Source organism: Cryptotermes secundus, unplaced genomic scaffold (assembly GCF_002891405.2).
Source record: "Cryptotermes secundus unplaced genomic scaffold, Csec_1.0 scaffold152, whole genome shotgun sequence".
In the NCBI taxonomy this organism is placed as follows: Eukaryota; Metazoa; Arthropoda; class Insecta; order Blattodea; family Kalotermitidae; genus Cryptotermes; species Cryptotermes secundus.
The window spans coordinates 294338-321302 of record NW_019720705.1 but is presented as its reverse complement, the minus strand read 5'-3'; the positions used below and the strand labels follow the sequence as shown (position 1 = coordinate 321302).

Below are 26965 nucleotides of genomic sequence, written 5' to 3'. Positions count from 1 at the left end.
TTCCTGGAACAAATTTATTTCTACATACAATAACCGCATGTATTATTTAAGATGGCTTTAAGTTAAATAATCGTATAACCTTCAAAGTCATAATTAAATAAGATGTTCTTAGTCCACGAGTTATCACAGTTTGTGACACGGCGATTACCTAAAATAATAATTTAACTTTATGTGACCCTCGTCCCTATTCTGCAGGTCAGCGAAAAGTGCAGTTCTGCACGATATTGCAGGTCCCTGTCGTCCTCTGCCATACCGGCAGGAACTTAACTAGCGTGACACATGTCTCCGCACCTACACAGGCTATAAAATGTTACTGTGAGTTACGAACATATTCGCGAAATAACTTTCTTGCTGCTGTTACGTTTTCTCGAAAATGTTGGCGAAAATGACGATATAATATTTAAGCATCCTGTTGCACTCTATATGATATATGATATAAACTCCGTCCTAAGTATACGTGAGTGTATACGCCTGATGATGGCCGTTTGCGGCCGAAAAAGTAGTGTAGAAGAAAGCAAGACAAAAGGCCTACACTAAATTGTTGCACTTAGGACGGAGTTTATATCATATATCGAAAATGACGTTATTGCAAATAATTCTTGATAATTCGGCGATCTCCCTAGGGATGTCGCAATCCACAGATTAATAAAACGTGCCTTAAGCGTTATAAATTATTAATCAATGACCTGCCAAAGAATTACAGTCTATTACCACGAACATATTAATAAGGTAGTTTAGGCTTATATCGAGTTCATCCATGTCAAGGAAAATAAGATCCTGGCCGCGTTACGAAGCGTATAGAATAGATCCGCAGTGCTGTGGATATCTGCCATTCCGTACGGTATCGTACGATTTCGCGCATCTCGCTGGCTTCACTATGATCGACCGGGCTCCAGCTCTGCTATGCGGTTCAGTGGGACTTTGCTGGCTCCTACATGCAGGTCAGTTCGCAGTGAGAGATGGTTGCAGAAAGGCGCCACCGGTGATTGGTTAGCTGGATTTGCCAAACTGTCATGGCGTCTGACGAAGACGACCAGATAGTCTGCTGTCACATAAACTCGGAGTAAACCATCTGTAGGTCTCGTGTCGAGCCGGGAAACAATGCACACAATTCGTATGTTGTGATCTACATCTCAAATTAGCGGAAAGTGATATTTCTAAATATTAACAACGAAACTTTTCAATATTAATATTAAGACAGTGCAAATCTAGATCAAATGGATCAAGGTATTTATAAAAAATCCTTCGTGTATTATTCTATTGTTATATGTAAGTTACATTTGGTGTTGTGACGTTTTTAACTCATATATGGATGGATGTTATTTTCGTATATCTGTAACGTTACATCCATTTGCAACAAGTATGCTATACAACACTGTACAAAAACATTTTCCTGTCTGTGGATGTATCACCACGATCTGCTGAGGACACTAACTGCACTTGCATTCATTCCTTCATCCATTCTGCTTCTTCCTTTAACTCTTAATCTCGTTCACAGTTTTATAATTCGATCACTGGAACTATAAACATGTACACATGAAGATAATTTGGAACATTGAACACTAATAAAATATGCCATAATTCCCCACTCCAATCGCTGTAAAAACGTTGCGTGGAATTATAAATGTACAGCAGCAGAAGAAAATCTTCACACAGCCAATGCGACACTGCATTCAGTTGATCCTAACACAGAGCCAGTGCGACACTGCAAATGACACTTTTGTCATTGGCACTGATAATGGTGTGACAGAATGACACTCAACCCTCGTCGGGTCAGTGTAAATCAATCCCCGGAAACCTGAGCAGAATCAAGTTACACAGATGTTGATGGAGAACCGCGACAGAGCCCTGGACACATGTGCACACCACAACTAAGACATAGCACAAAGTGCAAACTAAACTGGTAATTTTTTAAACTTATATAGATGAATATATTATTAATATGTTTTAATAAGGTAGCAAACCACAGTACAAACATGTCGTCCGGAGAGGTGATCGTCTTGCCACACAAATACTGAGTGCATATCGAAAGTATCAGGTTCGATTACCGATCTGGATGGCAGGTTTAACTGTCCAGTCAAACTAACAATTGAAACTTAGCATAACCATTAAAGTAATCCGCATAAACTTGTAATATAATATACGTATATAAGAGTATTTAAAAATTTACTCCAAAATGTTTACTATCGAAAGTAAAATATATATCTTTCATATTCAGTCTTTCTCCTTTTGATACTGTAGTTAAATAGCACTTCTTCCATTGAAAGACTTCTTTCTTGGTATATACAATAATTTTCTAGTAATGATATATGTTAAAAATCATTTCACCTTGAAATGAAGTTAGTTGTACAAAACTAGTTTATAAAATCGTTGAACAAATTGACACTTTGTAGTATCTCATCCGTTAATGATTAATCAATAAGCCGAAAAGAATTTCTTCCTTGGAAAATAATTAGTTGCATTTCTTCCGGCAACCTAAATAAGTTATTATTAATTTATGATTAAATGACTTGCAAGTTTAGGTAAGCATGAATGAATATTTCAGATTTCAAAGAGTAATATTTTCCGCGAGTTAACGCCATGTTGCATGGCAGAAGTTTACCGAAATGTCGGAGGTAACGTCAGTAAACTTCTACCAGATTGCGTACCCCAGAAAACAGAACTCCTCATGCTCTCCTCATGATGAGAACCTCAGTCTCTCAACGTGTTTCTGTGAAACTTTCAATCCACCAATAATGCTCCGCGAACAGCATATAAATACTGCAATAAATATCTTGGTGTAATTATTTTCTATACTAAAGTAATTCATTCTTTCTCTTCAGCCTCACTACTTAATTATATTCGGGTTCCAAATGTCTATAACTGATATGTCCGTTTCTTTACAGGCTTCGAAATATCATATCCTTTCGGAATGTAATTTAATATTTGTACCTTCTTGGAATGTGATGAGCCCAGTTTAGTCTTACTTCTTTTTATACAGTTAAGGAGTGTTTCATTTTTCTCTTATGTGTTCGTCCCACTGTTTATCCAGTAATCACATCAGGTCTGCATGTATCAAGAAACGAATTCCGGAAACTACTATATTGATCCGTATGGGATTTTATGCAGCACTAATGTAGCTATAAGATTGTATAAGTGCTTATAGATAAAATATGATAAAAACTGCGACATGAAATTATACGAGAAAGTATATCTTCATGTCACTATATATAATCGAAGTATGGGTTGGAATTTTTTCCCACAGACTGAACGTACAATCGTGCCTCACAGATCCGAAGTAATGTGTTGTGCAGGTAGCTGATGCACAATTCCAGGGGTCAGGAATTACCGAGAAACTCCCTTAATCTATTGTTTCTCGAATGCCGGGCCCTGGCATCAATTATACCTGGCCCTCTTCTTACAGAAAAGAAATTACGGGGCCGCGGTCTGACAAAAGCTGAAAAACACTGCCTTAATCAACTCATATCATTTCAGATATTCTGCACAAATATTCTTTACACAGAAGGTTATTTGAATAATTTGACTTCTTTAAGAACCTGACGATTCAAATGTTCCATTTTGGGGGAGGGGATTATGCATGGCCTCTCCTTTCCTTCACTTCTTGTCATTATGGCTTCTGCCAAATGAAGTGTTGGTTACATAGCGCTAAATGTGATGATTGTGCATAATGAAGTGTAAAAGGTGTGAGACGAAGTAGTAAATTTAAGGCGCTGTCCCAGAATTTCGCAGGAGGGATTAAGAAGGCATGAAAAATCCTCAGTCAAACAGTAAGTGTTCTGGCCGGCATTCGAAACGGTTGTCTCCCGAATACAAATAAAAGTGGCTATCCCTTAAACCAAGTTGTTCAATAAGAAAGAGGGAAAATTAATCTGCAGCAACACTTATTTGCATAAGTACTGAAAATCTCGGAAAAATTTACGCGAGAAAATAACGAGTGAAATAATTATCCCATAATCTCCCCATGTTGAATGGGTCTCCTTTCACCAAGCCTTCCGAATATTTCTCTCTACTGGGGCTTATTGCCTTCAACACGCATTGTCATATTCAATTCATCTGTAAACATTTTCCTGTCTGCTGTGTAGAACACACGTACATAAGTACATTATTACGTCATATGCGTCTTTTAAGGGACAAATTAATTTTGCACTAATTTCGCTGACATGCGTCGATCGCTCGGTCGGTATAGTTAGCTTGCGGGCTAAAGTCACTGAGTTTTTTTTTTTATTATTATTTCTGTAATAGGAGCTGTTAAAGTCCCTCGATAACATATGGTCCAATCATGTTATTATCTAATACACCACACCACACTTAAAATGAATATCAGTGTTAAAAATTACATTTTGCTATATCATTTGGATTTTCCTGTGCCCTAGAGCGCGAATTCTTTGTTCTGGTACTACCATCCCAGGTATCGGGAACTGAATATCACGCAGAATGTGCAGCTGCTGTAGCCATTAATAAAAATTTGCACGGTTGCCATGATTTCCTTGTAAGAATTACTGTACTCCTTTGGTGTGATATGGACAGAAACCTACATGGTGCAAAATTATCTATAACTATCTCTGTGCTATACCAGTCGCCCAGAAATTCTGCGTGTAGTTGTATGTGGGCTCCGCTGTTCTGATGCCAGAACATTATCTCGTCAACGGCTTCGTTGTTCACTGTCTGCTCTCGCGCGTGTGAAGGAACCAGTCTCCCTCAAAGCTCTGTGTGCGTTCTCTGTGAATTTCTGCGAAGTTGATATTGTTTCCGGTATTCCACCATAGTAGCCCTATAATTTAAATTTCAGGAACCGTTTACGAAAGAAAGTGGGCTTATTTTTCATTTGTCAGCGTGCTAGGCAATTGAACTGCGACTGCTCCGCAACACAGCCACACTTGCCTAGACAGTGTACAAGCAGGAACTCGTTCAAGTTACAGTACTTCCGGCTCGCTCCACTAGCACCTAACTCGATGACTGTCGAATCGATCTCTAGTTTATTGGTTATTCCTTGCTCCAAATGGCTGCAGAACACGCTCCTCAAGTTTGGCCAGTTCAGACTGGCCTCTTTAACACACACACACACACACAAAAATCGCATTTCGTCCAGGCAACTTATTTTTGGGTTGTATAAAAGTCTCAGTATAAACAGCGATATATTTCCCTAAATTCGACTGATATTTCTAGTGGAGATGCAGTGTGTTTTCTGTGTGGTAAGGGCAAACATTTTAAATATTATTAAGATGAAAGTCATGCTTTAGATTTTCAAATATCCATCATATAAAAATGCTTGAATAGAAGCTGCAAATTATAATTAGTGTCGCTGTATTTACAATTAGGAGAAAACCTATACAATTTATTTCTGTTCCAGTAAAGTAGGATTTATATTTGACACATACCGGATCAGTATCAAATAACGAAATATACATACCGACAGTCAGAAAGGCAACAAAATCTCGCCAATGTGCATTCATTTTTATTCACTTTACATAAAGACGGAATAAAATTGTACGACACCATATCTCATTTATGAATGTAGTATCCTATTAGCTGCAGAGGTTATATGTCGCCGAATGATATGAATATATGATTATAAATAGTAAGTAAAGATTTGGAAGGAGACGATGTTGCCGATATTGAGGTGCTACTGCAACACTCGTGTGAAGAGGCATGGTGAAAAGTATCAGCATAGACATTAATATGGCTGGTACTGAAACCAGAAAGCTGTCGAATACATATTTTGACATGAGAGCTCGAAGCTAGAATTCTGGAAAGAGAAGAACGCCCATTATGAGGTTACGACACGGTTAACACGCGACGGCGCAATTAAGCTCAACGGTCAGTAACCATCACGCAGTCGCAGCAAAATTTACACACGCAACCATAGAAGAGCTGTTGGAGACGGTGTTTTCTGTGGGGTCCGCCGAAAGGCTATATAACGGGAATCGAAATGGAGCTTCGAGGAGTAATACAAATCTTGTAGTAAGCCCAAGATGGGTGCTTCATTCCAAACTGCCCGACTGAACGTCGGTCGTAATATAAGACCCAGACTGACACTCAGCTTTGAGTTCAAAAGGTGAAGACACACTTGGAGCAAGGTTAGCCGTAAGGCAGTCGCCGACAAGTCAGGACGTGAACCCGGAATCAGGGGAACCTACTGGGTTGGGAACTGTTACCAGGCAAGGACTGGCGAAGAAGCAGCAGACTGAGAAGCCTTAGTGCGTGCCGTAGCGAATAGCAGAGTGTGCGAATTAGAGACAGCGCTATAATTAAATATAGTTACGAATTTCAAGACTCAAATAATTCCAATTACGAATCCAAACTCTGTGTCTAGTCACTTAAACCCGTGAAACTACTGTACATATCCATCAGGACAGACTTCTTGATGTCTGTTGAGTACACATCTGGAATATTATCATCATACAAAATTCTTTGGCATAAAGATATATGCCTGATCTCTGTTTTGTATTTTACTATTCAGACAGCCAAAATCAATGCAAAGAGAAATGAGAGATATGACTTCCGGAGATAAGGATCTCTGTCTAAGACTTTTAAACTTTTTACTCAAATTTTCACCCAAAGGGTGGCTCCAAAATCTCCATAAGAACTTGCCTTGCTACTTTGGCGTCCAGTTCGTATTATGTTCAATTTGCCTTTCGTAAAATTGGTGATGAATTTGTATGATTCTTGCGAAATATGGAGTCCTGACAGCAGTGGTTATAGAGATTTCTATCATCTTTGATAGTCCGTAGAAAGTCAACTGACGTTCGGAGGAATATGTCGCCTCCATATTCAGAATCTAAGAATAAACCAAGAACGAAATCAGCAATGAATGAAGCAAATAGCAAGAAAGTCAGTTGATTTACAAATGACTATGCGGTGTTATATCCCAGAAAATTCAAATCTTTTTATGAGCAATTTCTGTCCGATATTAATTGGGTTCAAGCCTGTTCCTTCCTTACAGCTCTGATTTGAATTGTGTCCATATTCCTGTGTCTTTGTCACGTTTCACAACGAAGTGCAAGTTTTTGTAGTCTCTCTCACAACACATTCAAATCCAGCCAATTAATCAAATTTAATCATTACATTTACGAATCAATATTTACAGCCTTAGATTTTAATTTTATCTTACTGGTCTGTAACTCGATATTTAATTAAATTTTCATATCTGTTGCTTGAATGTTATTAATATGTTTTTGCTCAAAATAAATTACACTTTCATATAAAAATATGGAGAATGACACAATTTTGTCTTTCCTATTAAATTCCCTCATATCCGTTCATCTCTTTGTCTGGCGCATGAAGCGGATAAAGGATCGATAAACTGGTTTTGATTAAATATCATATTGCAGAAGTTTCAAGGAGTTACCCAGCCATTTGAGGGTTCTTTTAGATCTGATATTTTAACAGGCACTTTACACAAAAATGGATATGCTTTCTTCAAGCATATCGAGAGTAACTCGTTATTAATTATGGGAGTGTAATATATTTCGAACAAATTTGTAAAGAAAAACGAAACACCAAATCATAGCCGGTATGCGTTCTCCGTAAGAATAGAATATTTGAGATACTTAACGGCAGAAGATCAGCGTCCCAGAACAGTTACGCTACTGGTGTGGTTCTAACCTTGTATATTCAGCACTGCAGAATCTTCTTTCGAAATCACGAGACAATTACCGAGGTCCCATTTTATTTATTTTTCGCCAAATTTCGACCCTGAAGTGTTTTTTGTGTGTTTGTGTAAGAAGTGTAAAGACACATCTAAAACGCGTTTATTGTTGTTTTCGCTTCTAATCGACAGTTATAGGCTGTTTACAGGAAAATGTCAAGAGGACAATCGAGACACTAACAAAGGAAACTAACCAGAATGAACTTTGAGTATATTCCTCATTTGTTTCCACTTTGAATCTTCTGTTTATAGAAGTATTCACGCTTTGAAACAGACAAACATCGCTGTTTACAGCGTAAAAAGAAAAGCTGTAACCATCGAAGTAGTTATGTGCTAGATTTGTTTTATAATTGAATATAAGATAATTGTTTTCAGCAAATTTAATATTTTCCTCCTAAAGCCAGAATTATACTTTTATTTCTCTTCATGGCATTTTCATATCGGTATAACGGAAAAGAAACAGTGACATACAACCTGATATTGGTTTTCTTTAAGATATTTTTGCAACGTAGTTCATGTTCAGAGATGTGTCTTACATTTGCGTTTAGTAGACTGGTTCAAAGCAATCCTAACATCTTAACCTTTTCATCCCTTAAATTACAATTGTGCTGATCGGAATATTTAAGGAGAATATTACGATAATGTTACTGATGCTGATAAAGCAGGTTAAGGAAGAGATATAAGAAAATTAGAGGAGGGAGATTTTATAAAAGTAGCTAAAAAGAAGAGAAACAGAAGAGGAAGAAGGAGTAAATGGAGGGGTAGGTAAAGGAGAACAAGAACAATAAAAAAGTAAGAAGGAAGAGAACAGGAAGAAGAGAAGACGAAGAGGAAGGAAGAATGGGCAATAAATTAATAAGGTTTAAGGACGACTGGAAGAACAATGAAGATAGCGAAAAAAAGAGCAATAAGAAATGAAGGCGAAGAATACATGGATAAAGGAACAGAGAGAAAAATGGAAAGTAAGAAAAATCGATGACGAGCAATAGTTTCTGTGCCGTCTCCTTTCCTGCGTTGTTCACAAAATCATAAACCTCATGGATATTAAATACTGGTTAATACGTTTGTCCTGAAACGGTTAAAACAAAGTAATCAGTAACAATAAAAGATGCCAAGAAACTTGCAATTTAAGACGTGAGTTACTGGTGTGGAAACGCTTCAATTAATCCAGATTTCCGGCTACGTTGGAGCCTGTGAGTTGGAACGCCGCCAGCATGAAGCCCAAGCCAACTCTTGAAATGGGATCGTGTTAATTTCCCTCACATCATGTAATTCAATTTTCCGACCAAATTTTTGCCACTGACATTAATTACGTCGTCTTACATCACGGATTTATGATACGGAAAATCTCTAACCTTCTTGTATACTGAGGGTATGTTTCATCAAAAGTAAATCGGTAGTCTCTGAGGAAATGAGCCGAGATAGTTGGCACTATACGGACTAAACTACGGACTCGACGGCCAAGAATTGATTCCCGACATGGTCAGAAATTTTTTCTAGGACGACGTGTCCAGAACAGGTATCCGAGATTCCTTCCACGAGGGTAAAGATGCCAGGGGTGAGGCTAACCACTCATCCTGTTCCGTTGTCCTGTCACCAGGATAAAGCTAACAAACTAAACAAACACAGTGGTTTTAGTCCGCAAGCGAACTATACCGACAGAGAGACCGCCGCTTGTCGACGAAGTTAGTGCAAACTTTAGCGGATAGATTGTGTCGCGTGGCCAACGCAACGAATCCCCACGACGACTAATTTCGGTTTTCTAGACCGGAGCCGCTATTTCCTTGAAATAACTCCGGATATGTAGCCAGGAACTCTGACCACTAGACCACAGAGGTGGTCGGAATACTGATATCATTAATATTATTAGTAGTGATGGAGTGGCCAATCAGGTGGCAGTGAAAGACTTACTTATGCTTCAGTCGGCATCGCGAACACATTAAGACAGAAAAATTGAACAAACAAAAACTAAGATAAAGAGAAATACACAGAGGACTAAGAACTGCATAACACGAAAACATCAAGACTACAAATATTATTAAAAATTTAAGTAGAAGATTATAAAATGCTATTGAAGGAAACTGCGCCAATTGCATATATGTCGAGAAGTTTACCCACCAATTCGGCAGCATAGGCGCACCGAGCAGAAGCACTGCGTTTATTACAGGGACAAACACCAACCTTTGAGGCGTCCCTAACACTGCGAGGAGGAACAAGAAAACTGACATCTTCCAAGAGGCAAGTGAAGGGTTTAAGTTCACGATAGACACGAAGAAATGGTATCTTCTTTCACGTAAAGAACGTAGACTTAATTTTTCTAAGGGGAAAGTATAACTGTTAAGAATACGAGGGGAAAACAATAGAAACAGACGGAAACAAACTTCTACTGGATGCTTTCAAGCTTATTAGCTTCAGTGGACGTGATAGCTTTCCAAACTACTGAGTTACATTCAAACTTGGACCTGACTAACGTAAAGTATAGCACATACTCGTATAAACAATCCAAGGGAAAAAAATCTTAAGGTTGTGGAGCGAATGAAGCCTAATAATAATAATAATAATAATAAATCACCATGCCATACAGGATGCGTGGGGAATGGAGGTATAACTCCAAGTGTTACGAACTTTCGCACTGGATAAAACAAGGGGTGAGGTAAGCGCCCTGGCCACTTAAACCCCAGGGGATCATCCCCGTCACATAGTAGGTTGGCCTCAGAGCCAAGCTGAATATGGGGGCACCGTAAAGCTCTTGCCGCTGTCAGGAATCGATACGCGCTCGTCTTGCCTGTAGCAGATTTCCACAGTGATTGAGCTGCTGGAGGTCACTAATCACAACAGTCTGCTAGTCGTGGACTAAACAAGAGGTTAATTACTTCAACATGAGTAAGTGACTTAAAAAGACTAAATAGTTCAATCTTCTGGGATATACTGCCATGTTGTCCGTTGAAAGTCAACCGACGTTTCGGAGCCATATTTTGCATGTATCTTCAAGATTGAATAGTAAGCCAAGCATAAAACCAGTATGAAACAGAAGAGTTATACCGCCAGACTTCTTGCCGCCTACTTCTGTTGTTCTCTTACTTGGCTTTCTCTTCGATCTTGAATATGGAGGCGATAGGTTCCTCCGAAACATTGAGGTTTCTCAGAACATGAGGTTACAACCTAGAGCACCATACTATTCATAGTCACCGGAGGGGAAGACCTCAAATTCAGCAAAATTAGGTTAGGCTATGATGCCTTGTTTTAACACAATTCTAGCCTTGCTCTCCTACAGGTATCTTATTGGTCCAGCCGTTACCGACGAATCATTTCTTAGAAATTATTATATTCCAAACAAAAAATGAAGAGATTGTGTTGAATGCAATCCAAAATCTCTGCGTATTTAGGCTGTATCGAGCTTCGACAAGCTGCATCTAGAATTTCTCAGCGTTAGAATGGCGTGTGAAGAAACACCGGAAACAGCCTGTCACTTGCCATGAAAACGACTGGCACCCGTGAACTTCACGCAAGTCAATGGAAGGGATTGGAAGTGAATATGTTAATTTGGATTCATTCTTTTTGGCTTCCGTAAGTCAATGGAAGGGATTGGAAGTGAATATGTTAATTTGGATTCATTCTTTTTGGCTTCCGTAAGTCAATGGAAGGGATTGGAAGTGAATATATTAATTTGGATTCATTCTTTTTGGCTTCCGTAAGTCAATGGAAGGGATTGGAAGTGAATATATTAATTTGGATTCATTCTTTTTGGCTTCCGTAAGTCAATGGAAGGGATTGGAAGTGAATATATTAATTTGGATTCATTATTTTTGGCTTCCGTAAGTCAATGGAAGGGATTGGAAATCAATATGTTAATTTGGATTCATCCTTTTTGGCTCCCGTACGTCACAAACGCGCGCACTCCTAAGGACATAATTTCATTATTACCCTCTAATGCATCACATGACCACTGATAGAATTAACTTCGACGCCTATTTCGATTTCAGTGTTGGAGTCGATTTTTTTTGTACTGAATGGTTTCGTCTCTCTCATTCCGTTTGGAACATCACATGTCCTATGAAACGTACCCATCATGATATTAAACAGTAGTTAGTACAAATAGAACCACAGAAGGGAACAACCGCTATCTAATAGCAAGAAGACATGGCATCCTATACAGAACACAATGCAACATACAAGTAAGTAGAAGAAATCAAAATTAGACGCAATAACAAATACAACAAAAAAGGCATTAAAATATTTACTTTCATTACAGAATAAATTTACCACCGTCACTGACGACATCACAAATGGAAAATAGAACATCAAAAGAGAATATGCCATTATTTACTATTTATATAGATTGGTATAAGTATAGACCTTCGTGGTATTGCCTACGTCACAGAACGAAAAGGGTTTAACTAAAAAGTAGCTACTTTGATCTGCTATAAATAATAGTTGTAACAGTAAAGGCGTCTGTTCGCTGGGCCATGTCTTTTTACGTTCACATCTGAATGATCGTGATCAATAAGGCCATAAGTTCAATTTTCTTTTATAAGGAGCAAGTCTGAGAAGTTCTCTAATATTTATTTTCAAAGCTGAGGTGCAGAAGAAAGATTCTGATAGCTCCACTGGGTCCGATGCTCAACTTATTGATAGTTGGATGATGAAACAGAATAACAAGTTTGACTTCGAATTTCAGTGGACAATAAGAAGACTGAAGAGCGTCAAGAGAACAATAAAGGCGCGACAGGATGTAAGATATTAAGTCGCTCTTTCGGAACGGAAGATGAATTCAGTCTTGATCAACCTTCTGTCTGCATTTACTCCTATTAACTTTCAAAATCTTTGAGCAGGGGCATGTCTCTAAGCTGTTCCCTTGTCACAAGAGCATGGCAGGGCCTCAGGTGCGGATTGAGGTTGTCTGCAAAGGCGCTGAGGTAGGGCCTGAGCTCCGCATGCTCAGAATCTGATCATAATGTCGAGTATTGAATAAACCCGAAATTCAGGCTTGAAGAAGGTGTTTTAAATTGTCGTTGTTCATGAAAATTACAATATCTGATGACAAAGAGACTATTGTTGAGAGATCAACCTACCTACAGAATTAGCACTATCTGCAACCAGCTCGTGCAGATTATTATCGGCGCACTGTGCTGCCATAATCTCATGCAGCACCACTACTATTTTTCTGTATATAGAGTTAAGCTGAAAATAAATCTTCCTTCAGCTATGGGTTTGGGCGGAGGACTAACACAGCTTTACCGCAAAAGTTTCAGTGCAAACACGTTGCACTTACTGTGTCCTCCACAATTCACCTTGACTACTTTACCTGAAGAACGGAACCAATTATTGATCATTAGACCATTGTAGATTTCTGACCATACAATCCAGGACATATATATTTTACGTAACTGTCAGGTTCCCTAGTGACTGAGGGTGTTTGAGAACAGGGTGTAGAGGAGAATATTTGGATCGAATAGAGATGAAGTGACAGGAAGTTGGAGAAAACTGCATAATGAGGAGCTTCATAACTTGTACGCTTCTCCAAGTATAATTAGAATGATCAAGTCAAGGAGGATGAGGTGTGCAGGGCATGTAGCACGAATGCGTATAGGATATTGGTGGGAAAGCCAGAAGGAAATAAACCACTGGGAAACCAAGGCGTAGGTGGGTGGACAATATTAAAATGGATCTTAGAGAGATAGAATGGAATGGTATGGATTGGATTGATCTGGCTCAGGATAGGGACCAGTGGAGGGCTCTTGTGATCACTGTAATGAACCTTCGGGTTCCATAAAATGCTGGTAAATTCTTGAGTAGCTGCACAATTGGCGGCTCCTCCAGAAGGGCTCAGCTCCATGAGTAAGTAAGTAAGTAAGTAAGTGTACCTCTTACTTTCCGTTCAGGCGCTAGCAAGGGTAACATACGTACGATGGAAAGCCAGATGGTTTAGGTTAGATGTTGCGTAATAAATGATCATATTCCGTCAAAATGTGATGACTAGACACTAAATAAAGATGAATATATTATTTGTGTTTTATTCCCTCTTTATAGTTTTATCTGCTATGAATTCTGACAGTAATAATGAAAACAAAGTTATACCAGGAGAAGAACGAGTATTTCTGCTAGTCTCACTGTATAGAAAACAAAGAAACATAGTTCCATGCAGGACTCCAACCCACGGCCTAAGTGTTCTAGTGGTTCAAAATCTTACCCGCATTAACAACAGGAATATGGAATTCATAATTTTCCGTAGAAAGTACAATTTATATTCAGGCTGTAGTTAGCCTTATACGTTATCCAGTCAATCCCGTCTCGACGCTTGAACGCACGATCTGCGGCATATGGCACCGTCTGATGTAATTCAGACGCAGCTGTGACTTCCCTTGACGTCACAACTAACGTCATGCTGACAGAACGTTTTGTTGCTGGATCGAGAAGAAGGGTTGAACTCAAGTGGTCGTAATTAGACGTGTTAAAAGTATGACTTGATTGTTCCGGGTGTAAGATACAGTGGCAATGACGTCACGACAAGCCCAGCACATCAAATCTGGCTCGAGAAATTCAGAGAATAGCACATCTGGACGTGACAAATCTGAAGGCAGCTAGTAAATTTGCCGAAACCGTCTCTTTGTCACCGGACTCAGCTGACTAATTAACTAACTTACTTACTAATTATATGAAATAGAGTTCTCTTTTATAAAAGCTGCTAAGTTACTAAAAAATTCTTCCGCCTTCTATGAAATCCAAAGGGTCACTATCATCAGATATTGATCACTATATTGAGCTCCATGAATCCATTCCATTCTCTCAAAACTACGTACTTCCTGTAAGATCCAATTAAATATTATCTTCCCAACTGCATCTAGGTTCGAAATCTAATTTCTTCAGAAGAAAAGTTCTATCTTCTGGGACATAACTTTGTGTAGTCTGTTCAAAGTCAAAGACCTTTCGGAGTAACTTATCGCTTCCATCTTCAGGGACAAGCCTGGAGTTCTGCTTTTCTTTCCACCTGCTCTCACACTTGTTTCTTGTTCGGTTTATTCTTCGACCCTAAAGATGAAGGCGACATGTTACTCCGAAACGTCGGTTGACTTTGAACTGACTACAATGTATTATATCCTAGAATATATACCCCTTTATAACTACCTCTGTGGGAATATCAAATTCTCATCTTACCTATGCGTGCTACATTTGATCACCTCAGTAACAATCGAGTTGGTGATGCATAGAATAATAAGCTCATCGTTATTCTATCCTCCTGTTACTTTCCCTTTTGGATTAAGCATTATACAATGCACCTTACATAATGCAGGTAGGGGCAAACGGACATACGGCAATGTTAACAGCACAAACCGTGTTACCCTGTTATCGGGAACATTTCTTTTGCCAGCACGTCCCACTACTGTTTTGCAGGTTTGCCAGTTGTTACCTCGCTATAGGCAGGAACTCAGGGCGGATTAAACGCATGGGGGCGCGGGAGAAGGGGTGATGACCTTGGCCGAACAAATGAAATGTCCCGGACTAGAACAAAATAAGGAAAGTGGACTGAAAAGTGAAGAAAGCAGTCTTCTGGGATTTGGCACAGTGTATATGTGGTGTTAACCGACGTTTCGGAGGAACGTATCGCCTCCATCTTCAGGGTAGAAGAAAAAATATAAGAAATCTGCAAGCTAAGAGACCGTGAGAACCGGTAAAGTTCCTCCGAAACGTCGGTTAACACCACATATACACGGTGCCAGATCCCAGAAGACTGCTTTCTTCATAGTCACCGCCGTGAAAGCCTCAAATCTTACACGGACTGAAAAGTGTTCAGATTCTTTCACTAACCGCTGTCAAATCTATTATTAGCGAAATTAAAGACACTCTATTGTTATTCAGTATCAGAAGTTTATTCAGGGAAAATCCATACAACTTTCTGAAGTGTGTATAGTTTAATTGTTACCGTAACACACGCCGGAGCATTTTTTGAGTCGTCACCAGTAAAGTATTTTTACCACACGTTCGTGTTCATTACAACGCAACGGATTTTATGGATTAACTAAATCTCTAATGGATCGGTTGTCAGAATATTTTAAATTTTATTATTCTCCTATACATTTTTATTGCTTAAAAATTTATAAAATTTAGTGCCACATTTTATGAAGCTATAGTTTCATGAAGTTTTATATTAATATTTTTCAGCTGCCCGTAGCCAGTCGCCATGCCGACTGCGCTATCCAGGCTCCCCTCTGTAAGTTATGCAGATGAGAATATGTAACTGAATGGGATCACCGTGACAGTGACTGCCTGATAATTAATTAAAGATAGAGCCATTCTTTTTCATGCATTTACGATTTTCGTTTAATCACGCTTGTTTTATGGCTCTAATTAATTAGACTTGAAAGGATTCTGACTATTGTGTATGCTGTACAAAACTATTAGGCTTATTTTGGACTCTATCCATTGTCTGGTATATATAAGTCAAAAAACCACAACGTTTCGGAGACTGGATCTGTTTCCGTCCTCAGGTGGATGGGGCAGGATGGACCTACTAAGTTGGGCCCGTTAGAAAGAGCTAATCTCAATCACTGGATTTTGGTTGAGATTAGCTCTTTCTAACGGACCCAAATAAGTAGGTCTGTCCTGCCCCATCCACGGAAACAGATCCATTCTCTGTAACATTGTGGATTTTTGTCTTATATATACCAGATGATGGATAGAGTCTAAAATAAGCCTAATAGTTCTGTCCAATTAATTAATTCATTTAGTTATGGTTTATTTAACACCGCTGCCAGTATCTCAGACTGCGTATTGCAGAATATTATGATTATTCAATAAATACTAAATTCGAAACGATGTGGAAGGAAAAACCCGTTGTTTTATATTTCCTCCATATAATATGCAGAGATAGCGCAGTCGGTATTGCGACTGTCTACTGGCTGGACGATCGAGGGGTCAGAGTTCGAGTCCCGGTAAGGCCAAGAAATTTATTTTCTCCGCGTCGTCCAGACAGGATCTGGGGCCCTCCCATGGTCCTACCCAGTGGGTAGTGGGGTCTTTTCCTCGCTGGTAAAGCGGCCGGTGAGTAAAGCTGACCACTCACTTCCAACTACTGACGGGTATAGAAAAACTTAGATCTCTACATCCACTCTCCCCATACGTCTTCATGGCGTACTGCTTAATTAGTTGAGCACAGGGATAAATTTACGTTTTCGCTCTATATACAGATTTAGAGCCTGAAGCTAAAATGAGTATTCTGGTGTTGAACTTAGAACAGGATGTATCACCCTTCCCCCCACCCTTCCTCGTCCGTCCGTTCTCTCTCATTCACTAAATGTCATGCGTGGGCGCTTAGTACTTAGCTGATTTTGCGTTGGATGTCAATGACGTTGGTAACCCTGGTTTTTCATCTTTCTCACTCCTTCATCGAGAGGCATGTAGGGGGGGGGTCTTTCTCACCCCTTGCTGTTCTTCCCAGTTTTTCCTCTGGCGTATATTCGAGCCTGGGCGCGAGGGAGAGGGAGTATGTGTGTGTAGGGAAGGGGGAGGTAGCGACGTCGAAGACGACAACCAGCGTGTATGACGTCACACTCCGGTCGTCCGTAGGGCGGTCCGTATGCTCGACCTGTGTAGTTCACTTGGCTGTGGTTGTTGCGTTCAGTCACATCGAGTTTTTGAAGTAGTTTGATACACAAATAGCTACGCCCGGCGCAGTGTCCCCACGTTACTATACCCACGCCGTCTGCATCACCATTCAGTCCTCAGCCACCGTTCAAGTACTTCCTTTTTCGCCTCCGCAAGCAATAAAGGAAGAACTGTAAAATAAAACGAAGACAAGAACAATACGTAGTTGTCAGAAACGCGAGATATTTAGTAAAGGTGCGTCATTTTTGTGCTCGCATTTACTTATCACGCTGTGATAGTGGCTACACAGTGTACGAATTATATAGGAGCTGTGAATTAGGAATATATATCTGTAGATTACTTTAAAAGTTTTGCTGCCTTTGTATTACAGTCGATTGTTATCGTTTCGCAGTATCGAATCTCAAATAAAACATAATCGCCCAATAGTATTTGTTCTTTTTTCTAATTCTGTATTCAATTAAGAAGAGTTTGCATATCATTTACATACAAGCGATATTTTCTAAATACATCATCCAGTTTCGCATCATTGTAGTACGAATATATAATTGAAGAAAATTACACTTTTCAGAGGATGATTTACCTGTTTAATAATCTAAACACTGATTCATATTTTGCCTGAAACTAATTTAATAGAAGCGACTTCGAAGTGATATATGAGTGTTGTGCTTCCTTTGCTTTCAACATAGTGCGTTTCTTAAAGCAAGTGCTGTGAATCTCTTTCTGTTTCGTCAACGAAGATTTGCTCTCATATTTAGAAAATTTCTGGCCGCTGCACACCAAATAGAACTTACAGTTTAAACGAAGGTTCTGTCATCGACGATGGAAATTTCATGAACAACCTCGTGCTTTATTGGTGAGTTTTACATAGACTGTTGTATAATTTAATTAAATATGTGTATTTCATAATTTAAAGAATGCTTTTATATTAATAAAATGTATCTGTCTCAATTTCAAAGACCAAACGGTTAATACTTCTTGGGGATATAATCATTGTTTATTTTAAGAATCATATGAAACTCACAAATACTGTGAGTTTTCTTTAATATTAAAGCACATGGTCCATATAGTAACCACTGTACATTAAAGGGTGAAACAAGTATGTGTCCCACATGGTTTAGTCGTGAAGGTTTTTCCCATATTCCAGTAATCGCGTACTTGCAGCTGAATATTATTATTATTATTATTATTATTTCTTCCAAGTACTTACCTGTAATTTGTATTTGACTTTTAATAAGTTTGTCTATAATGTAATTCATTCATCTGCACTGTGCTGTGTCTGTAATTGGCCTTGCGGCTGTTGACTCGGCACATTAATAATAAAGAATTGAATTGAATTATTATATTACCATAGTCATTATTGTTGTCATAATTACTGATATAATAGTAAGAAAGTAATTTAGAGATGTAATATTATTTAATATTGTGGATCATAATGTCATAACAATGTAAGACGATTTGAGCATCGCCTCTTAATATTCCTGAAGGCACTGAGGAAAGGCACGAAAAATACCACTGAGGACAGCCGACATCCGAATCTGTGAGCTCACGAACACGAGGAAAAATTACCCACAATTAACATCATTGTTTCATTTATGAGTTTTTAGTTGTGCCAAATTCCTCTCCTCATCGCAGACTATTGGTACCGGTAATAGTACTTACTTACTTGCATACTCATAGAGCTGAGCCCTTCTGGAGGAGCCGCCAATTCTGCAGCTACTCAAGAATTTCCCAGCATTTTATGGAACCCGAAGGTTCATTTCCGTGTACACAAGAGCCCTCCACTGGTCCCTATCCTGAGCCAGAGCAGTCCAATCAATACCATCCCATCATATCTCTCTAAGATCTATTTTAAAATATTGTCCACCCACCTACGCCTTACTCTTCCCAGTGGTTTCTTTCCTTCTGGCTTTCCCACCAATATCCTATACGCATTCCTCGTCTCCCCCATTCGTTCTACATGACCTTCTCACCTCATCCTCCTTGACTTAATCATTCTAATTATACTTGGAGAAGAGTAAGTTATGAAGCTCCTCATTGTGCAGTTTTCTCCAACCTTCTGTCACTTCATCTCTCTTCGGCCCAAATATACCCCTCAACACCCTGTTCTCAAACACCCTCAGTCTATGCTCCTCCCTTAATGTCAGAGACCAAGTTTCACATCCATACAGAACCACCGGCAAAATTACAGTTTTGTATATTCTAATTTTTATGTGTTTGGACAGCAGACGAGGAGACAAAAGCAAGCATTACCAGAGTTCAATCTCCTGAATCAAGTTTCGATCTGTTATCGTTGTTCTCAATAACAGATCGAAACCTGAGAGCAAAATAAGTTAATTTATGTGGTTAACACTAAATGTATTATTGTCTGTAAAAAGAATCCCTGTGAAGTGAGAGACTTCGACTCACATACGTTGTTCCTTCTAATTCTGGTGATAACTGCACAAGTTTCCACGTGTTCTGGCGTTTTGAAAACATTGTTTCAATTATATGGGGTCATATTGTTTCAAATGAAACTGGAATAAAGCATCAAGTGGTAAGCAGCTAAGGTTTCCGAAGAAATTGGTTGTTGTATTTTGGCAAACGGACAGAGCAAAGCCTCTTACTCAGGACAGCCGGTATTTGCAGCGTGATTTGAAATATCCCGAATACAAGCCCAGAATGTTACGGCTACATCAAACTGATCGATCACTCAGAATAAAGTTATTATATGCAAGTTCAGACATTACTAATTCATACTTCTGAGATGCTATTATACTGTCACGTGTCCGGGATTACGTGACTAATATTAACGGGTTCTGGATTGGATGATTATGTTTATTGATACTTATAATATTTACACCGTTAGGGACTTCAGTCAATTATAGCACTATTGCTATTCTACACACTTTTAGTTCACCGGTACACACGCACTAGGATTCTCAGTCTTCACTAGTCGTATCCTGGCAACGGATTTAACACAGTCTCACTGTAGCTTCAATAACACGTGAAATCCTCTTGGCACCGTCTAATTCCTTTCTTGTCATTTCTGTAGCTACTAATTCCGATGCTCGACTTGACTACTCCCGACTACTGTTGTATAATCAGCTGTACCCCGTCTACTACTACTACTACTACTACTACTACTACTACTACTACTACTACTACTACTCTTGTCAAAGTCAAAGTCACATTCCGACTGACGGTCAGTCAGTCAGTAAGTCTTGGTGTCGAGCCCCATTTGGGGCTCATGACCAGATATTCATTACTGTTTGACAGTTACGGTCTTGTTTTTGTGGGGCGGGTTTGTCGTTTGTACATGTTGCTGACCATTGCCAGCGCAATGTTTCTCGGGTCCGAGTCCCTTGCGACTCGCAACCATATTTTGCTGTCTCAGATTTGAGACTTCCCATTTCGTCGCCTCCTACGACTCGCAAGGTCACGGTGGAGGTGTTCGACCCCGCCTCCAGACGGGTATGATACTAATTCTGTCTTGCCGAACATTTCTTGTAACTAATTTGCATGGACCTTACGGAAAAGACAACCCGTATTGTTGACGAAGCCTGTTTACTGCGCCATTGCCCAGCATAGGCGATCTATTGTTGCGGGAATGTTTACCGGCCCGTTCCATAGTAATGGATACACACGTTACAATATTAACAGTTGTTCCTTACGGCTAATGGTTAGTAAATTTACGTAACAAAATTATTTCATTCTATTTTAATTTTGAAAGTGAACAATAGAAATAAATTTAGTAGTCCTAGTATAGGTTCATACTGTATTTTTTTTAAAATAAGTCCTGTCTTACGTTCAGTAGGAATCTTGTAGCCAGTGTTGGTTTCCATGCTCAATATGCATGTCATTATTTGCGCATAAGCAATAAAAGGATGAGCCAATCGTGAAGACTGTCCGTATATACTCGAGAATTAGACCACTTTTCCACTCCAGTCGCTCAGCTCTTATGATGACCTCATTTTCTGTCTAACGATTAAGCAGACAGCAACACAAAAGCGCAAGTGTCAGAGTAATCTTCTGCGACCTCGAACTTGTTCCAAATCAAGCTCGTAAACATTTGTAAACCAAAGTTTCGTAATATTTTTAGGGATCAGCTGATATCGATAAATCAATAGGATATATCGTATCAATATGAATTTAGCATATCGATATATCGCATTATTTCGTGGTAGCATAAAATTTATCTTAATTGTTTTAAATTACTGAAGTACTCGAAGACCGTCCAGTACAGAAAAGTACAGATACTCATATGTTTCTCTTAATTAGCAGGAAGACGAGAATACATGAGTACCCAACATAAATATGCAGCGCAAGTAAAGGCAATAAGCCTGCACACACCTCAGGACCGGTTTCTATTGTTTCGGCCGTTAAAAAAGGGTTATAAAATTAATATATTGTCTCGTGAATGCGTGACTATAGACGGGGTTTAGATTAGAGACTCGATTTATTGACTACTTATACACGCGTAATTACAAAAGTGATTACAGCGCCATCGCTAATCTGCACACTTTGCAGTTCCCTGTTACACACATTCTAATGTTCTCAGTCTGTCAGAACCTCCACTAGTGTTTCTTAGTAACCGCTTCTAAGTGTGGAAATTCTTCAGCTTTCGCACTCACGTTGTTGCCAGCTTCCTAATACTCCATAACTGAACTTTTCAAAGTAAAAGTCAAAGTTACTTTACGACTGCCGGTTTACTAACAAGTCATTCGTCTTACTGCCAAGCCCCTTGAGACTAAAGACTAGACTTTTTTTTTCAGCTGAACCATTGCTGTCACAGACCGTATATAACATCTTCTCTGACGAGGAGATTAGTTTCCTCTATTTGTCCTGCTTAAAACATCTTTGCACAGACCGCGTAGAAAACTCAATTTCCAACATTTCCTCTATTTTTGCGTGTAGATTCTTTGCCGCAGGAACATTTTTTTTCGCGGTCGTTGCCTAGTAACGGGTCAACACACTATGTGTAAGTGTGGCATTGTTAATAAATATAATGGCAGCAGGCTATAAGTAAGAATTACTTTATAAGGTGTTTAGCAATTCCAAAAATTGGTTTAAAGACATTGTACAATTTCGACAGAAATCAGCATTTCCTGTTTGGTCTCCTAATGCTCATGCCGTTAGTCTCCTGAAGATTCCGTCTATGCACTTCCATTTAGGCTTATGTCCGGCATAAATCAGGGACACCAAATCAATATCTTAATAGCCGTTATAGTGAAACCGTCATTTTGCATATTGAGGCCCATTCGAAGTGTCACTATTTTTATGAGTGGAATATTCGTAATCACCGGGCACCGCCTTCTGATACACAAACTCTTGAATACCTAATATGAATAAAATTAGTCCAACCGTTTACACGCTGGAGAGCCGCACGCGCACACACACACACACACACACACACATACACATATATGAATGCAGTCATACGAACATACAGACGGAATACCAAGACAAATTATTTGTATTGGGGGGGAATCAAGGAGTAAAACCGCCAGAATCTCGAGTTCGACTTTTTCACAGTCAAAACAACTTTCCGCCATCAATTTGTTTCTCCGTATATGCCAGGTGTACGAGTATGCGGTAGTGAATGGCCCTAAGCCGATGAAACGTTTCCATAAGCCCATAGATATAAAAAGTACTAAAAAAGTAAAGCTATCGCTGTACCAGGCCGTGAAGGCCCGTAGGGTTGTGAGACGTTGAGGGTCCCGTACTTTTTTTACTTTTTTTAAGAGAGCAAGAATATTATAGAATATTTTGTTCGTGTGTTACTTTTTCTTTTCTTTGGCACTACAGCCCCAGTGGGCCTAGGCCTACCTCCATGAACTTCTCCGTTCACTTCGGTTTTTCTAGATCTTACACATTCGGTAGGACTCCTTGGGCGGGTGATCAGCTGGTCGCAAGGCCTCTACCTGTACACAAACAGAAAAACGTACACACAAATTATACAGCCATGCTCTGAGTGGGATTCGGACCCACGATCCCGGTTTCCAAGCGAGCGAAAACAGTACATACAGTACATCCCTTAGACCGCTCGGCTACAGTGACCGGCCGTGTGTTACTTTGCTTAACGAATATTTCTCAGTTGCGTATACAACGTAAAGTTCAGTTGCGGAATTATTGTGGCAAGTGAATTCGAAAAGAACTGGAACACTGCTATGCCAGCATTCTGCTGAAAAATGTGGAGGAAACCAATGTCTTTCTGAAGATATGTGACAATGACTGATTAACTGATCGATTGTTTATGCCTCGTAATGGTGGACATTGTGTTGCCTGTAGTGTACTTCATACACACTGCGTTTCGGGAGTTACGTTCTGCTTTCGTTTTGAGGCCATTCAACACTACAGGGAATACTCATATAAAAATAGACTAGTAATTATATTTTACGAGTGATATGCCATGTTGTATTGGTCTGGTTTGACATCGTTTCGGACAAATCAGCAATCTCCATTTTCAAAGCAAACCAGCATAGCACAACACGGCGCTGTACCTCGAGACCAGAAGGTAACAAACTACAACGTAAGCCCGAAGACTTTTGTTGTAATCGGCTTCTTATATCATACAGTTTCCTGACCGAGCATGGATCCAGGTCACTGTTTGCATTGGAGAACCCTCGATTCTGTAGCACTCTGTGAATTTGTCGCGGATTCTCTGGCATCAGAAACAGTTTCCCGTTGCCTGGTACCGATAACGCCTGCCGGACGCTTTCTGATTACCTGCTTTGCGGAGATGTCGGAGAAGTAGTATACGACTTAAGGAGTTCTAGTAGCAAATTGTTGCGTTTGAGAAACTGGCCGCTGAACCAGTGAATCTTATCTTTATGACGAAGCCTACTCAGCCTTCCCTTCTCGTTCTCAACCTGCGTCCTCAATATCGCTCTTTCCGCGATGCATAACCTCGTGCTAAGGAGCCCTGAGTTCTCCTGCTTTCTTCGTTTAATTTTACTTCCTTCTTTCTAACTTAATTTACACTCTTCTTGTTTTCTTACTTCTACCGTCTTTTTTCTCTCTCTCGTCACTTTGTTATTTGTTTCTTCATCTCCTTCTATTCCTTCTATCTATCAATTTTCCCCCTTTCAGTTTCTTAGTCAGCGTTTCTTTTTTCTTTCCTTTACACATTCTCTGTTTCTCCGTTCCTTCACTTTCCTTTCATCCTTTGTTTCTTCCTTCTGCACTATTTCTCAGTTTTAGTTTTTCTTTCTTTGCCCTCCTATTTCTTATTCTTTGCCTTCCTTCCTCCGTTTCATTCTTCCTTTCTTCCTTCGCTCTCCCTCGTCCTTCTACACATCTTCCGAATCCTTTTTTTAGCATTGCATATTGCAATACGGAATGCTGCAAGCTAATTCAAATTATGAGTGAATGGAAGTACTACAATGCTTACTGTAACGGCGCCATTATAGCAGGACAAATCGAAAGTTTTGTGATTATACATATGAAAATAGCTAAGTCACGCCATAACACAACATTTCCATCATCATAGTAGGCAATATAAAAGGCTGGGATATGTTTATTATGTGAGTGGATTACCATAGCAACACGTTTTCAAACATTAACATGTAGCAACCAATTTATTTACGTCGTAATGATTAGGTAGACTCTTCTAGAAATTCAATGCATGGCAGCTCACGACAAGGGAACTACCTTCTTTTATCGTTTAGGTCTAAGTTCTCTATTTTGCAAGTTATGATAACATTTATATGGATATTTAAGAAATACATTTAACATATATTGAATGCGAATTCGTTATAAAAATTTGTAATGTCTCCTCGAAACGGGAATATAGAATATGGCTGTTCCCTTCCAAATGCTTCAGTATATTGAACAGAGAGCAAGTAAAACACAAATTAATGATCGCCGAATTCATTTTTCATACGTAATTTTCAGAGTGCAAAATACCACTACTTTGAATTTGGGACATATTAGGTACCATCAATATGTTTCTATTTAAAAAGGGACCGCTCATGCATAAAATATTCCGGCATTTCCATATTTGTTTCCAGACAGAATATCACTTGTCACGTTCGAATTGCATCGTTAGTCCAAAAGCTCAAAAAGCTGCGGTCGCTATGCTGTTCACTTTTTACTAAAAGAAAACTGCTCTCATAAATGGTAGACAAGTTTCCCAGATCTTCAATCATCACACAATATATTTATATGCTCCCGCCTCATAATTTTGCAAGATCTAGACAATAGCAAGAAACCTGAAGAAAAGAGAAAGGTTTCATCTTTTACTATGAAGTTCAGCCACACGCATCTCATGTGAGTGTGAGGCCACAGCTTACCTAAGATATCGCCACCTGGGTCAATTCTTCATGGAACCAAGTGACTTTTATGGCGCCCCCGTAAACAAAGTCCTACATTTCATTCGAAGTGTAGGATTAATAAGGGGTTAATCCAAAGAGGAAGCGCAATAGATCATTGAAGGTCGCAGTGCGAGGGCCAGTTTTATGGCTGATCCCTCATACTCGTACTCAGACTATGAAGTTCATGCCAAGAGTCAGAATTCCGTCACCAGGTCAAAATTTATTAAGGACAAACAAACAAACACATATGTAAGTTTTGAGGTTTTCACGGCGATGACTATGAAGAAAGTCGTCTTCTGGGTTTAGGCGCGTGTATTCTTCGTTTTGGCCGACGTTTCGGAGGAACGTATCGCCTCCATCTACAGAGCAGTTGAAGGGCTTGGAATGCAGAGAGCAGTAGCTGTAGTGATAGGAAGTGAAAGGCGCAGCGCCTACACGGCGCCTAAACCCAGAAGACGACTTTCTTCAAACAAACACATACTCATACGTACCATAAAAGCGTATTTTATTAAAGAAATTATGATAGATTTGATGTTGTCACAGCGGTAACTATAAAGGGAAGGACCCTGTGCATAATATTTGGGGGGGAATGGCAGTTGATATCTGTCGAAATGCAGAGCGTTACAGCCTAGAAGATTTTCGAAAATGCTTAAAGTTTTCTGTCCTCGAAAATGAGTATGACCCATTATGTGCTTGGCTGCTGGATGCGGGAGAAATAAGGTTAGGAACAAGAATGAGTCATTTTGAGGGTACATTGCACCATTCATTTGTAATAATTCACTAGTCAGTAATTTTTATTATAATAAAAAAATTAAGAAATTAATTAAATACAAGCCGAGTCTATGCACGGTATTGTGTTGAATTATTTTTACATTTTCCCCAGTCTGTGTAGATTTACGAGGTTCAGGCTTATAGGTTTTCCCTCGACAAGACTTCACCGGTTCAGTCCTGAAATGGATAAGAAAGCTGGTCATGTTACGTTGAGTTCAAGTAAAATATTTATTGCACGGTACTTGCGTAATTATTCTGAAAAATTCATCACTCACGTGTTACATAATGACGTCTGAGAGGATCGTTTGATTTATTAACACTTTAAGGGTAATGCAAATATACATTCCGTGTTTCTTAATATTAAATAACTCTATATCTTGCCCTCAGATTGCATTTGCATGTTCATTATGATTCTCACAATAAAGAGCAGTTACTTCTAAGTGCATTAATTGATTTCTGTTTGTAATGGACAAGTAACCTGTTTTCTGCGCATTACGAGCGAATTCTTATGCAGTATTTTAATGAACATCATACTTCAAAGCGTGAAATGTCCCACTTGAGGCAGCCATTTTGTATATAAACAAATAAGTATCTCCATGTATCTCCATGGAGCCGAGTCCTTCATGAGAATCTAGTAATTATTCTGCTGGTC

The 26965-nt window shown here is 39.3% G+C and overlaps 1 protein-coding gene across 3 annotated transcripts in view; it reads left to right on the top strand.

Annotated features, from left to right (window-relative positions):
- Window positions 1-972: 972 nt before the first annotated feature.
- The window catches only part of LOC111871281 (GTP-binding protein Di-Ras2), a 48844-nt gene continuing 22851 nt past the window's right edge, over window positions 973-26965 (top strand). The window contains exon 1 of one of the 3 annotated variants that reach the window (XM_023864273.2): window positions 973-1227. In XM_023864273.2, coding sequence (XP_023720041.1) covers window positions 1218-1227 — 10 coding nt within the window. In that variant the 5' untranslated portion in view covers window positions 973-1217. Of the gene's footprint in view, window positions 1228-1252; window positions 1904-17192; window positions 18105-26965 lie in introns of those variants that run through there. The other 2 variants (XM_023864292.2, XM_023864282.2) reach the window with 2 other exon arrangements.